Source organism: Lynx canadensis, chromosome A3 (assembly GCF_007474595.2).
Source record: "Lynx canadensis isolate LIC74 chromosome A3, mLynCan4.pri.v2, whole genome shotgun sequence".
NCBI classification, from domain to species: domain Eukaryota; kingdom Metazoa; phylum Chordata; class Mammalia; order Carnivora; family Felidae; genus Lynx; species Lynx canadensis.
In genome coordinates this window covers 1,482,265-1,495,367 of record NC_044305.1, presented here as the reverse complement: position 1 = coordinate 1,495,367, position 13,103 = coordinate 1,482,265, and the positions used below count along the sequence as shown (strand labels likewise).

At 65.6% G+C, this 13,103-nt stretch overlaps 1 protein-coding gene across 1 annotated transcript in view; it reads right to left on the bottom strand.

The window, feature by feature from the left end:
- The window catches only part of LAMA5 (laminin subunit alpha 5), a 50,033-nt gene that overhangs the window by 29,030 nt on the left and 7,900 nt on the right, over nucleotides 1-13,103 (bottom strand). Inside the window, exons 3-11 of the mRNA XM_030309230.1 lie at nucleotides 6,931-7,048; nucleotides 6,128-6,246; nucleotides 5,869-6,039; nucleotides 5,681-5,778; nucleotides 1,869-1,984; nucleotides 1,540-1,658; nucleotides 1,297-1,387; nucleotides 981-1,115; nucleotides 763-822 (exon numbers count right to left, since the gene is read on the bottom strand). Coding sequence (XP_030165090.1) covers nucleotides 763-822; nucleotides 981-1,115; nucleotides 1,297-1,387; nucleotides 1,540-1,658; nucleotides 1,869-1,984; nucleotides 5,681-5,778; nucleotides 5,869-6,039; nucleotides 6,128-6,246; nucleotides 6,931-7,048 — 1,027 coding nt within the window. The remainder of the gene's footprint in view (nucleotides 1-762; nucleotides 823-980; nucleotides 1,116-1,296; nucleotides 1,388-1,539; nucleotides 1,659-1,868; nucleotides 1,985-5,680; nucleotides 5,779-5,868; nucleotides 6,040-6,127; nucleotides 6,247-6,930; nucleotides 7,049-13,103) is intronic.

Sequence of the window (13,103 nt, the reverse complement as noted above, 5' to 3'; positions counted from 1 at the left end):
ACATGCATGTCTAGTGACTCAGAACCTTCTAGGAAATCGTTCTGCAGAAATGATTGAGAATTTATGGAAAGTTTTAGCTACAGGGATGTTTATCGTAGCATTTTTTTTTTTAATTGGAGAGAACCTAAATTTCTAACAATTGGGAGTGAAGTAAACGCTACATCTGTTGGGATGACACGGAACACGGAGGGACACGTCTGCAGGGCCACAGCGGGTGGAAACACAGTTACAAAGCTACAAAGCTCATGTACACGTGGCTGTCTGCAGAAGTGTGCAGGCACACAGGGAGGTCCTGGCTGTAGGAAGAGGGCTTATTTGTAAATGGTGCAATCTCGGATATCTTTTTTTTTCTGCTTTATACTTCCCCATCCTTCCGGAGGGTTTTTGTTTTTTTTTTTTTTTTTTAGCACGAATATGCATTACTTGCATAAAAATACAAGAACCAAAGGGCACCCGGGTGGCTCGGTCAGTTAAGTGTCTGACCTCTGATTCCATCTCAGGTCACAATCTCACAGTTTGTGGGTTCAAGTCCCAGGTCAGGTTCTGAGCACTGACCACGTGGAGCCTGCTTGGATCCTCTCCCCCTCTCTCTGCCCCTCCTCTGCTCCACTCTGTCTCCCAAAATAAACTTAAAAACACAAGAACCAAAAGTAAGGTGAGCACAGTGAACCCCCCCACTCCCATGGGGTCCTTCACGGGGCTCCCCCGCCCCACTGCTCTAGCGGAGCCCAGGGCAGGACAGGGACCTCGGGCGACACTTACTCACGATCTGTCCGGCTGGCAGCACCTGTTCCCCGGTGTGGTTGGGGGAGGAGGACGCTGCTGAGGGAGGAGACGCTGCGGGTCAGCCAGGTCGGCTCAGCACCACTGGACACGCGGGCAGGACCGGAGGCTCCACCCTGGGTCCCCCCACCTCCCAGGGCTCTGGGGACCGAGCCCTGGTCCCCCCACCCCCCACCCCCCCAGGCGGACGCCCTCACGGTAGCAGCGCGGGAAGCCGGCGAAGCCCTCGGCACACGCGTCGCAGCGCTCCCCGGTGAAGTTGGGCCGACAGTAGCAGCGGCCGGTCAGATCTTCGCACGTCCCGTCCGTGAAGTCCGACTCGCAGTTGCAGCCTGGACGGGGCCGAGGCGTCGTGAGACGGCAGGCCCGGGGCCACTGGGCCGCCCCCCGGGAAGCCGGGCGAGACCCCGGCCGGGCCTCCCACGGCGGGGTGGGGACCCCAGCGGAGCAGGGAGCCGGAGACCCCGGACGCCCCCGCCCCCGGAAGGCCCCACCCGGGCCAACCCCACTCACGGCGGCAAGCGTGGGGAGAGTCAAGGGGCTGGTCCGGGGCACGGAAGAAGCCGGGCAGGCAGCGTTCACAGTTGATGCCGGTCGTGTGATGCTGGGGTGGCGGATACGCGGCCCCTGAGCCTGGGCGTGCTCCCCCACCCCCACCCCCGCCCCCCGCCCTGGGTGAGCAGACTGCGTGGGGCCCTGCCCACACCCCCCTAGAGCCCCGCCCGCGCCCTAGTTCCCATCACGCCCCCATCCCACCTGGCAGTCGATGCACACGCCCCCGCCCTGGTACGCGCCGTCCAGGTTCTGGCTGGCGTTGCGCCGGTCCACCTCCGGGTCGTAGAAGCAGTCGTGGGCGTGGCCGTGGCAGTTGCAGGCTGGAGAGAAGGGGCGTGGCTGTTCACAGGCCTTCCCTGACCCCCTCTCGCGGGAACCCCGAGGGCATACCTCACAGACCACGGGTGACCCCGGGTGTGGCCCGGCTGGGGTGGGGGTGGGGGGGAGCCCGCCACGTGGCCAGAGCACGCGGAGGGAAAAGGCGTGTGAGCACGTGTGTGTGCGCACACGGGCACGTGCAGGGCACTCACACTGGCACTCGTTGGCGCTTTCGGTGGTTGCCGGCTTCCACGGCTGCTGGTTGAAGCCTGGGCAGCAGCGGTCACAGGAGCCCCCACATGTGTTGTGCTGACAGGCACACTGAAGCCTGTGGGGGACATGTGAGACAGGATGGGCCCCACCGTGGACCCAAAGGGACACGAGGAGAAAGATGGCAGGGGCTGTGCACAGCCGCCACGGAGGATGGGAGGAGGGCCCAGGACACGTGTCAGGGGGGCTGGGACAGGGCACTCAGTGGCCAGTGTAGGTGGCCCCTGCCTGCAGGTCAGCCTGGAGCCCCGGGTCCTTCTTGATGGAGCTAAGCCCTCCTCCCTGTGGCCGGGCCCTAAGGCCGAGCCCACAGCCTCCCTGGGCCAGCTCCAAGGCCCAGGTCTCACTCAGCAGTATGAGCTCAGCCAGATACCCCCAGGCATCCAGGGCGCCGCCCCAGGGGCAAGTGGCCAGGAACTGCTTCCTCTTCCAGCGGGGGTGGACACCAGACGGCTGGAAGCCTGCCTGCTGTGCTGGAGAGCAGCTCCTGTTGGCTCAGTGGTCAGGGGGACAGCTGGCCGCAGCTGAGGACCGAGTTTGCAGAACACCCATGCCCAAGCCCCACCCGACACACACCTCCGTCACTCAACCGAGGCGGGGACAGGAACCACAGCTCGGGGCTGCTGACTCTGGTCCCGGGGCCAGCACCGCAGCTGCAGGCACTGTGCGTGTCCTGAGCAGGACCTCAGAAGCTGGTCCACGGAGACCCAGGCCTCAGATCACACGGATCCGGCCCCTCCCCCCAGAGTGTCTGCAGGGCCTTGGGAATCAACACTGCTCGCCCTCAGGGCCAGGGGACGTCTGGGAAGCCTCCGTGGAAGAGGAAGCAGGAGTGGCTGCCAGAGAGAGGTGGCCCCAGGAAGCCGGTCTGTCTCCACCCCAGCTCTGAGGGTCCGTAATGTAGAGTCCGCACCTGTTGTTTGGTTCTTCCACGGTCTACACGGTCAGGGCACCAAAAATTAATGTAAAAAGTGGTACTGGGCTAGTGATACCCTGGGGTGTTTGGCAAAGGCCCTCACAAAACTACTCTGGAGTGATCGTTCCCAGTCTGGGGCCCAGCAGCGACACAACACGCAGCCAACGCAGCAGATCAGCAGGACACGACCCCAGCAACTTGGGGGCAAATGGGAAGAAACCAAAAACACGAACGTTTAAAGTTATAACCAAAGGAACCTAAAACAAAACTGCAACGCTATGAAAAACAGGCAGGTGTAGCCAAAGAACCAATCAGAACTTCTATAAACAAAAAATTCAATCACCAAAATTCCAGATAACGGACAGGCTACTCTCAGCTGGAGGTTCAGTGACCTAAACTAATCACCTAAAGGCAGCTCAGAAAACCGAAAGGGAAGCACACGTGAAGTCCGGAGACAGAAGGAAACCGTAAGAAGTTCCCGTCTATGGAACAGAATTCTGGAAAAAGGAAAGAGGTGTCAGGGGCAAGGTCAGAGCCGATGGCCAGGAATGGTCCCGAACCAACAAAAACACTCTCTCAGATTCAGAAAGCATGAGTTTGAGCAAGAGAAGACAGAACCACTCCTTGATGCCACAGAGATATTCCGCAGAGAAGGTCACAGAACCATCCAGAAGGGGCAGGCAAACCAGAGGGGCAACAGTGCATGAGGAGGTACGGGTGCTCCAGGTGGAGGAGGAGGAGGTGTGGGTGCTCTAGGTGAAGGAGGAGGAGGAGGTGTGGGTGCTCCAGGAGGAGGAGGAGGAGGTGAGGGTGCTCCAGGTGGAAGAGAAGGAGGAGGTGTGGGTGCTCCAGGTGAAGGAGGAGGAGGAGGTGTGGGTGCTCCAGGTGGAGGAGGAGGAGGAGGTGAGGGTGCTCCAGGTGGAGGAGGAGGAGGAGGTGTAGGTGTTCCAGGTGGAGGAGGAGGAGGTGAGGGTGCTCCAGGAGGAGGAGGAGGAGGTGAGGGTGCTCCAGGTGGAGGAGAAGGAGGAGGTGTGGGTGCTCCAGGTGAAGGAGGAGGAGGAGGTGTGGGTGCTCCAGGTGGAGGAGGAGGTGAGGGTGCTCCAGGTGGAGGAGGAGGAGGAGGTGTAGGTGTTCCAGGTGGAGGAGGAGGAGGTGAGGGTGCTCCAGGTGAAGGAGGAGGTGAGGATGCTCCAGGTGGAGGAGAAGGAGGAGGTGTGGGTGCTCCAGGTGAAGGAGGAGGAGGAGGTGTGGGTGCTCCAGGTGGAGGAGGAGGAGGAGGTGAGGGTGCTCCAGGTGGAGGAGAAGGAGGAGGTGTGGGTGCTCCAGGTGAAGGAGGAGGAGGAGGTGTGGGTGCTCCAGGTGGAGGAGGAGGAGGAGGTGAGGGTGCTCCAGGTGGAGGAGAAGGAGTAGAGGGTGCTCCAGGTAGAGGAGAAGGGGGAGGTGCAGGTACTCCAGGTGAAGGAGGAGGTGAGGGTGCTCCAGGTGGAGGAGGTGGGGATGGTGCAGGCCGAGGCGGGGGAGGAGGCAGAGACCCACGGGAGATGGTGGGTCGGGGGCTGTAAGGGGCAGAGCCCCCCCACCGGAGGAGGGCAGAGGTGTGGGAGATGGGAACAGGGAGAGCAGGGCAGGCTGGAGCTCTGGGACGTGGCATGGGGGGCGTCGGCGTCTGTGGTTCTGGGGCAGCCGCCCCGTGGGCACCACCCCTCGTGCCCCACAGGGTGAGCTGAGCCCCGTCCACACCCGTGTGCAGGTGAGTCAGAGCAGATACCGACGCCTTCCCGGCAGGCAAGGGCAGGCCCGCGTCTCCTCCGAGGCCGGTCTGGCGCCCAGCAGGCGCCTCTGCCAGCTGGCACGTGCTCCCACTTGGCACCCGATCTCCCAGAGCAACTAGCGGGGCCCGAGCTCAGCAGCCGACGCTGCCGGCGAGGGCCCGAGTCGGGGCCACAGGGCCGCAGGACGGGCCGGATGGGTCCGGAGGGCCACCGGGAGGCGGGCAGCCAGCCTGCGTCCTCCGGCCAGGTGAACGTACCCTTCCCTCCTCAGACCCATCGGCCGTATCTGAGGAGGCCCGGGGCTCGCCGCTCATGAGGCCACGAACGGGGTGACCTCCCCTGCTGTCCGGGCTTCATCTGCCCCCCCCCATAAGTGGGGGTGTGGACAATGGCCTGCAGAGAGCACAGCGCAGGCCCCCACCCCAAATGCATGAGGTGGGGGCTGCAGGATTTCAAGGCCGGGGAAGCGGCCGGGGCGGCCTGCTAGCTCCCTGGAGCGGGCAGGGGTCTCCACGGGCCCCCCATCCAGACTCGGCTACATCTCTTGGCACCTCCGTCCGCCCCAGACCCGCCTGGCCCTGCAGCATCAGCCGCGCAGGGACCCCACACTGGGTACAGGTTCGCACGTTCCCGGTCTCCCCAGAACAGATGCTCCTGGGCCCGTGCCTGCGGTGGGGGACGAGGTCAGGCACGGGGACAGCAGAGCAGGTATTATTTGTGTCCCGAGGGAAGGGAGGGGACTAGAGAACAAGGACGTGCAGTGTCAGGCATGTCCCCACGCCCGCCCGCCCGACTCCCCTGCTGGGGCGGGAGAAGCAGCCGGCCCGGAGGGCCGGACAAGAACCCCTCGCTGCCGGCCTCCGGGCAGACGGGTGCGAGCCAGGCCCAGGGCCCCCCGGGGAGCCGTACGCACGCTGCCCCCGCTTCGCCGCGCATGTGAGCAAACCGAGGCCGTGGGACGGCAGCCAGGGCGCATCATCCGGGGACGCGGCGGGCGGCGGCACCGGGTCTCCAAGCCCCGGAGCTGGGAAGGGGATGAGGACTGGCGGGGAGAGGCGGGCCTCACCTGAAGGGGTCCGTGGGGTCTTGGGCGTCACAGACGTCCGCGTGGCCATGGCAGACGCAGCGGCCACCGATGCTGATGTCCTTGATGCTATAATAATACTGCACCCGCGGGCGGTGAGCGCCACGGCCCACCCACACCAGCCCCAGCCCGGCCAGACCGCCCCTGGGGCCCACCGGTCGGCGTCTCACCCGGCGGGTGACGGTGGGGTCCCGCAGCGCCTTGCCCATGAGGTGGCCCAGCAGCGTGTTTGTGCGCAGGAAGCGCAGACGGATGTTGGTAGCTTTGGTGAAGTCACGCAGCAGGGGTGAGTAGGAGAAGTTCATGGCCCCCGGGCGCCCGTTCACCAGGGATACCACAATCTGCACACAGGGCAAAGGGTCAGGCCAGGGTGTGGGCCGCCACCACCAGACCAGCAGGGACCAGCCACCGTGCTGCCCCAGAGCCCACCTCGCCGTTCTCCAGGGGCACGATCCGAGAGTACTCGGTGGAGCAAATGACGTGGTCGTCCCGCGTGATGCGCTCCAGCGTCTGTGGCCCGAACCGCTCAAAGCAGTCCCTCTTGGAGGCTGTGGGAACCGGGAGGGAAGGTGAGGGCGCGGGGCCCCGGCGGCACTCCCCGACACTGCTGCGCCTCGAGGGGCCGCCCCGCCAGCCCCACGGGGAGTTGCTGAAGGAGCGAGGCACCTGCTGAGAAGGGAGCTGCCCCAGGAGGGCGTGGCCCTCGCCACGCCGGCCTCTCTCTGCAGAGAACAAGTGCCCCCCCCCCCCACAATGGCCCTCCTCATCCCATGCTTGGGGGACCATTCCCAACTGCCCTGTGGAGGACTCCCCGCCCTCACTCTCGCCCCCGGAGTTCTGAGGGACCCGTGGCCCAGGCCCACCCAGCGGGAGCGTCCCCATCAACATGGCCGGTCACGGTGGCGCTGGACAGGTGCGCCAGGGAGACGTCAGGGCTCCTGACCGGCTCCCCTTGTTACTCCTGGAGCTGCTGGGCCATGAAGCCGGTCTAGTGAGAGCCAAGATGTGGCACCAGAGATCCTGGCACCACCAGCGCCTGGACCCAGCCCGGGCCCACGTCAGGGAAAGGAACTGCTGAACACGCACCTGCATTTGGGACCTCACGCCCGACGGCCCTGATGCGCGGAAGCTGGGCGTGAGGGCAGGCCTGGCACTCGGGGCCCCTGAGAGAGCACGGGGATGGCGGCCCACCCCAGGGGACGCCCCTGGCCAGCCCCGGCCGGGAGACTCACAGGCAAAGAACTGCCACGGCTGGTAGGTGTGGCCGAAGTCCGTGGACCGCTCCAGCACCCAGAGGTCCGGTCTCGGCGAGTTGGCGAACTTGATGAGCACATAGGCCACGTGGAAAACCTGCGGGAGGGTGAGGTGTTGACGCCCCCAGGCCCCCTCCCCTCAGCTCAGGGCCTGGACGGCCACCCCACCCCGTAAGGGGGGGCTCTCTTCTCCCACGCTGGACGTCTGTGGGCTTGGCCCACGAGGGCCAGCCGGCTCGGGGCACAGCCCCTTGGCTCAGGCCTGTGGCTGCCGAGGCCCATGCCGGGGACACAGAGACTGAGGGTGGGAACCCCCATTTCTGACGGTCTCCCTTCCTGGGCCTGGGGTGCCTCCCTCCACCTCTGCCCCAGCGGCACGTGGGTCAGGCTCAGTCTGCAGGCAGGCCTGGGGGCCGGGGTAGAAGGGGCACAGGGGCAGTCTGTCCACAGTGCCCAGGCAGCGAGGCTGGCCAGCCAAGTCAGGTGCTCATTCCACTGTCCCCAAGGCTCTGGTGGCCGGCCTGGGCAGGTGGCCAGACGGTAGCCCCAGCTCCCAAATGGGCCTGGCCTCCTCAAACAGCCAGCAGCTCCCGGAACGGGGCCCCTCTCCAGCCTCACCCCGGTCACCCCCATGGCACTCTCAGAGCTGACTCAGGACCAGCTCCCTCTCCCACTGACCGGCCCACGGCCCCGGAGGCCCCGACGGCAGGTCCCTGTGCTCATCAGGAGACCCCAGTGGGGCAGAGGGGCTGGACCATAAGCCCTCTCAGATCTGGGCCAAGGAACCCTCGCCAGCCCAGGAGCTGGTACTTCACAGGGCCCGGGGCATGTCAGGGCGGCACCCAGCCCGGGAAGGGCAAAGCTGTTCCCGCAGAGGCACCTAGAATCCCTCAAGCACCGGCAGGCAGCACAGGGGCACCTCTCCTGCTCTGTCCCAGCACAACCTCACTCCAGGGAGGTATGCCTCTCACCTCTTCCTCACCGGAGGACAGCATCCCTGGATGTCCCTAAATGTCTTGTGCCTCCAGGGGCTTGGTGGGGTCCCTCCTCTGTCGACTGCTTCCCCGGCCCCGCAGCCTAGCAGGTGTTAGCCTTGATCCCCCAGCCCCATCCGACACGGGATCTACAGGGCAATCGGGACACCTCCTCGGGGAAGCCCTCCTGACTGCAGTCCACCCATGCTGGCTCCGGAGCCCCCGGTATGCAGACACATAGGGCGAGGTAATGAAGGAGCCCCTTTCAAGAGGCAGCGCCCCACGGAGGCTGGAGGACCCTTACAGGTTGTGGACCCAGCTCCTTGGGGGTGCGGCGCATGGCAGGGGGTCCCCACATCAGCATCCAGAGCCCCCAACTCTGGGCCACAGTTCCCAGGAAAGGGCTCTGGCTCACTGAGAACAGCCAGGAGGCTCAGGCACCTGCCCGGCCGTGGCCTGGATGATGAGGCTGGGCCACCGAGACCCCTGAGAGGCAAGGGTGGCTGAGGAGGCCCACCCTCGCACACCAGCCGGGCATGACTGCCCCGCCCCTGCACACACGCTTCCGGGGGGGTGGTGTCCCTGCACCCACCCGGCCTCAGCCTCCCCTGTGTGCTGACGGGATGGGGGAGGGACAGTGTTTTCCAGGCCTCGAAGCTCTGAGGGCCAGTGAGCGCCTCCCCCTCCCCCAGCCCTCTGCCCCGCCGCTAAGGGAACAACAAAGCCGGCAGGGCCACTGTGCAGGCTCTGCCCGTGCAGGGTGTGTTTGGGCTCCAAGGAGACACGGGCAGGGCGGGCAGTGGGACTCGGACGGCCCCTAATCTGCACAGGGAAGGCTGGGCACTCAGGAGGGGCGGGGGGGTCCCACACAAGAGCAGACAGAGTGAGCAGACAGGCCGCGTGGGGCGCCCACACCCCCACCCCAGGCGCACTCCCAGGGCCCCCCCCCAGGTAGGCAGTGGACGGTGCACCAGCCTCAGAGGTGACGTCACCCATCAGGCCCCCCACCGTGCCCTCAGCAGGGCCCCGCCAGGGATGAGGCAGGGGCCACTTCAAGGCTGCCCAAGGCCCACAGTCAACCCCCATCAACTGGGGCCGCCGTGGTGATCCTGTGAGGGAAGGTGGGCACGGGCCGCTAAGGATGGGGGGAGGGGGACGGGAAAGTCCCAGGCCCCTGGGACACACCCGTTCCGAGTCCTGTCATTCCCAGAAGGCCTGGAGTTTTCAGAGACAGGCCCAGCTGAAGCCAAGAGCCGCCTTTCCCCGGGGAGGGGGGTGGGGGCGCGGGCTTCTGAGGTCATCGTCCGTTCAGTGCCGCCTGCGGGGGAGGGGCTGAGTCTCTGGGGCACAGACCCCACACCCAGACTGACACCTTGGCCAGCCCTCAGGCGCTCCAGGGAGCCCCGGGGACCTCAAATGGCCCCTACTGCAGGAGGGGTCTTTGTGAGGGAGGAGGGGGGCGTGGCAGGTGGAGGGGGGGCCCTGGGTGTGTGCAAGGTGCCCACAGGCTGCTGTTGGGTGGGGGCGGCAGCTCGGCCCCCAGCAGAGGCCCCGAGGAAATGAAAGGTTCCCGCCAAGCCCCCTGGGACCCACCCCCGCCTTTCCCTGAGCGAGGCCACCAGGCTGCGCCCTCCGCTGGCCGGCTCTGTCCCTCCCCCAGGTCGGCGGCCGGTCGCATTTTTCCCAGCTGAGGGCACTTGCACAAATATTGATTCGAACGCACGGAGCAGGCGGGACGAGGGCAGCACGGAAACTTCCACCCTGTGCGCAGCGCCCTAGACGCGAGCAAGACCCCTGCCTCCGTCTGTTTGCCACCTCGTCACCAGCCTGTCACCCGGGGGGCCCCAGACAGCTGTGCCCACGGCCCCAGGCTGGAGGGGACGTAGCCGCGCACCCAGCCTTCCCCATCTGTCCCCAACCGGTTCCGGCTGCCAGGACCGCACAGCTGCCCTGGATGTGGCCTGGGAGCAGGAGCAGACCCCTGGCCTCCCTGGACACGGCCGTCCCCCCGCCCGCCCGCCTGCGGGGCTCCGCTGCCAGCTGGGGCTGACCTTTCCCGCTGCCGCGAAGTTCTGTGCAAAAGGAAAAAAATGTCTTTTAAAGCGAGAGCCAAACAAAAGCCTCCGAGTTATTTTTAAAAATCTGGCTATTCCGGGGCAGGCACGTCTCCAGGACGGCAGCCAGACCTGCCTCTCGGCCGCCGCACCCCCTGGCCCCCACGCCCTCCTGACCCGGGAGGGCACGTGCCCCGGTGGTGACCACTGCCTGAGGGGGGCTGGGGCCAGGACAGGAGGCCTAGAGACTGCGGTGGCTGTGCGTCCCCTCCCTGGACACAGCACAGTCGGAAGACAACCACGGCAAAGGTGCGGGTCAGGGCGCGGTGTCTCTCCAAAAGCTCCGAACGGGAAGACACCACCTGTCCCTGGAGGTGGCGGGGAGGGTGCACAGGGCACCCGGTGCCCAACACATGCCCGGTGCCAAGGCAGCGGTGGGGGGAGGGGAATTGCAGGGGCCAGGGCTGGGGTCCGGACAACATAGGGAGGGACTCCAGACCCCACCAGGGGCCCCTGACACCCCCAGGGATGGGAGGGGGGCAGAGGGTGACAGCTGGTCAGCCACCTCTTCGGTTAAGGCGCCCATATCACTAAAGGCAGGGCCACGGCTGGGACATGGGAGTGCGAGGTGCTCACGGCCAGCGTGGCCACCTCCGCCCCGGCTCATCTTGGAGCTGGAAAGACCCAGGCCGGCCCTGACGCCCCTGTCCTGGTAGGTGGGGGGGGGGTGTGGAAGCCCAGCCCCCTCCTCCCCTGCTGGGCTGGGCGGTGTGAATCACCCCTCAATGTGTGACTCTGCCCTGGCCCTGAAGGAAGCAAGGCCCCAGGCCGATGCCTGGGACATTCCCGGGATGGGCCAGGGTCCCAAACTGTGGCCCGGTGGAGGCAGGAAGTCCCTCCTAGACCAGGCATCCTGGCTAGCTCCCTGACCTCCTGGATCCCCCCACCTTCAGGGCCCAGCACCCCTGGGTCTGCACCCCTCTAAGCAGGGACCCCATCTGGAAACATCCATGACGATCAATGCTGCGGCACGGGCCGGCGAGGCTGGGCCGGGCGTGTCTACTCAAGCCCCCAACTGGGTAAATAAGCATGGCCGTCCACGCAGTGGGAAGAGGGAGCCTGAAAACAGGCTACACGAGGACCAGTTCCAGGAGAGGCAAGGACTGGAAAGCCACTGTCGGGACGGAGGCAGGACACGGAAACGGAGGATACGCAGAGGCGTCAGGGCCTCAACACTGCTGAACGGGGGGCGTGGAAGGGCCTCCGACGGGTGTGTAGGAGTCCAACGGCTAGAATGGAGTGTCCCACGTGGCTCGGCACCCCGACAGAGCTGGGCCCCAGGGGTATTCAGAGACCCCAACCACTGAGGCCTTGAAGGAGGGTTTCGGGCCCAGCCCCAGCCCAAAGCTCACTGCCCCCCCCCCCCCGTCCCCTCCTCCCTGCAGCCTGGCCCAGGTCAGGCCAGATGGTCAATCCCGAGCCACAGGAAGTAGAGTTTATCCTGGCGGGGGGGTGCCCAAGCCTAAACAGTTTAGTCTCGGTGAGTGGGGCTGCTAGTCACCGATGCATGGGGTTTGTTTACAGACAGAAAACAGGCTTTGGGGGCCACCGGGGCCTGGGAGGGGAGGCCTGTGAGGTGGCAGGGAGGTGTGTGTGCCTTGTGCTGGGTGGCTCGTGCGAGCATGGTGGCCCCTCTGGCCCTGTGTCCTCTGAGTAAAGGGTCTCGCTCATTCTCGGGAGAGGGGGGATGTCTACCCCAGGGATGCCACCAGGACCCCCTCACTGTCCTCCCCCAGGGAGCCCAGCTCAAGGGGCCATGTCCGGACCAGCCCCCGCACCCGTCCCGGCTGCTGGGCTCCGTGACCAGAGCCCGGCCACCAGCCTCGGTCATACTTCCTGCCACTTCCCTTGAACAACCCCGATGACACTCCCAGGGTGCTGGCCGCATGGCCGAGTGCCCAGCTGGGCCAGAAAGCCAGGCCAGCAGGCACCCGGGGACCAGGAGGCCTGCCAGGGGAGCCCCGAGCCGGCCGGCCTCTGAGGGCATCCTGCCCAGAACCGGGGCTGGCAGGGCAGAGCCACACGGGGGACCCCAACAGCGAAAGCAGCCAGTGGGTTCTGGGGCCCTTGCTGAGGCACCAAGTCCACAGGGAGCTGCTCTTGTCCCCACTCTAGAGGAGGGAACAGCCCAGGAGGCACAGAGGCCACATGGCCCGGCTGGGACCAAGCCCGACAACTCATGTAGAAACCAGTACCAGGGTCCTGGTTCATCCACACTGGCTCAGTTTCCCCAAGTGCCCACGGGCGGCTCACCCACCAGTGGCTACCAGCTGTGCCAAGGCTTTGTTCCTCGGCACCCTCATCGGGTGGGGGGTGGCTGCTGGCGCCCCGTCTCCCCACTGTCCCCCACGGAGGGCAGACTCCTCACCCTGGCCTCACACCCGGATGCCGGCCCCGGTCCCTCTGTACCGTTACCTGGCCATAGCTCTCAGGGCTGGGACAAAGGGCTGACCTGCCCCTGCCACAGGGCAAGAACGCAGCTGGGAGGGGATGAGCGTCCCCACCTGAAGCCAGATCTGGGGAGCTGGTGGCAGTGGGCAGGTGAGGGAGAGGACCACTGAGGGGAGCCCCTCCTCCGTGGCCAGGCCCCAGGGGGTGTCTGGAAAGGGAGGGGGTCCACCCCACAGCGAGCCCCAGCTATCTGTGCCCAGCTCCTTAAGACCACCGGGCTTGGGGGCACCCGGGTGGCTCAGTCGGTGGAGCCTCCGACTTCAGCCCAGGTCATGATCTCATAGTTTGTGGGTTCGAACCCCGTGTCGGGCTCTGTGCTGACAGCTCGGAGCCTGGAGCCTGCTTATTCCGTCTCCCTCTCTCTCTGCCCCTAACCCACTCTCATTCTGTCTCTGTCTCTCTGAAGAAAAATAATAAACATTAAAAAAAAACAACAACAAAAAAAAAACACACCACTGGGCTCAGGGGGAAAGGCCGGGACCCCACAGCCGAACCCCTGAAGGGGGCAGATCATCTGAGCCAGGACCTACCCTGCGGTGCGGGCCTGAGCCAGGGCAGTCAGAACAACACCCACCCTGCCCTGGGGGAAGGGGGAGCCTCAGGCTGGCAGGAG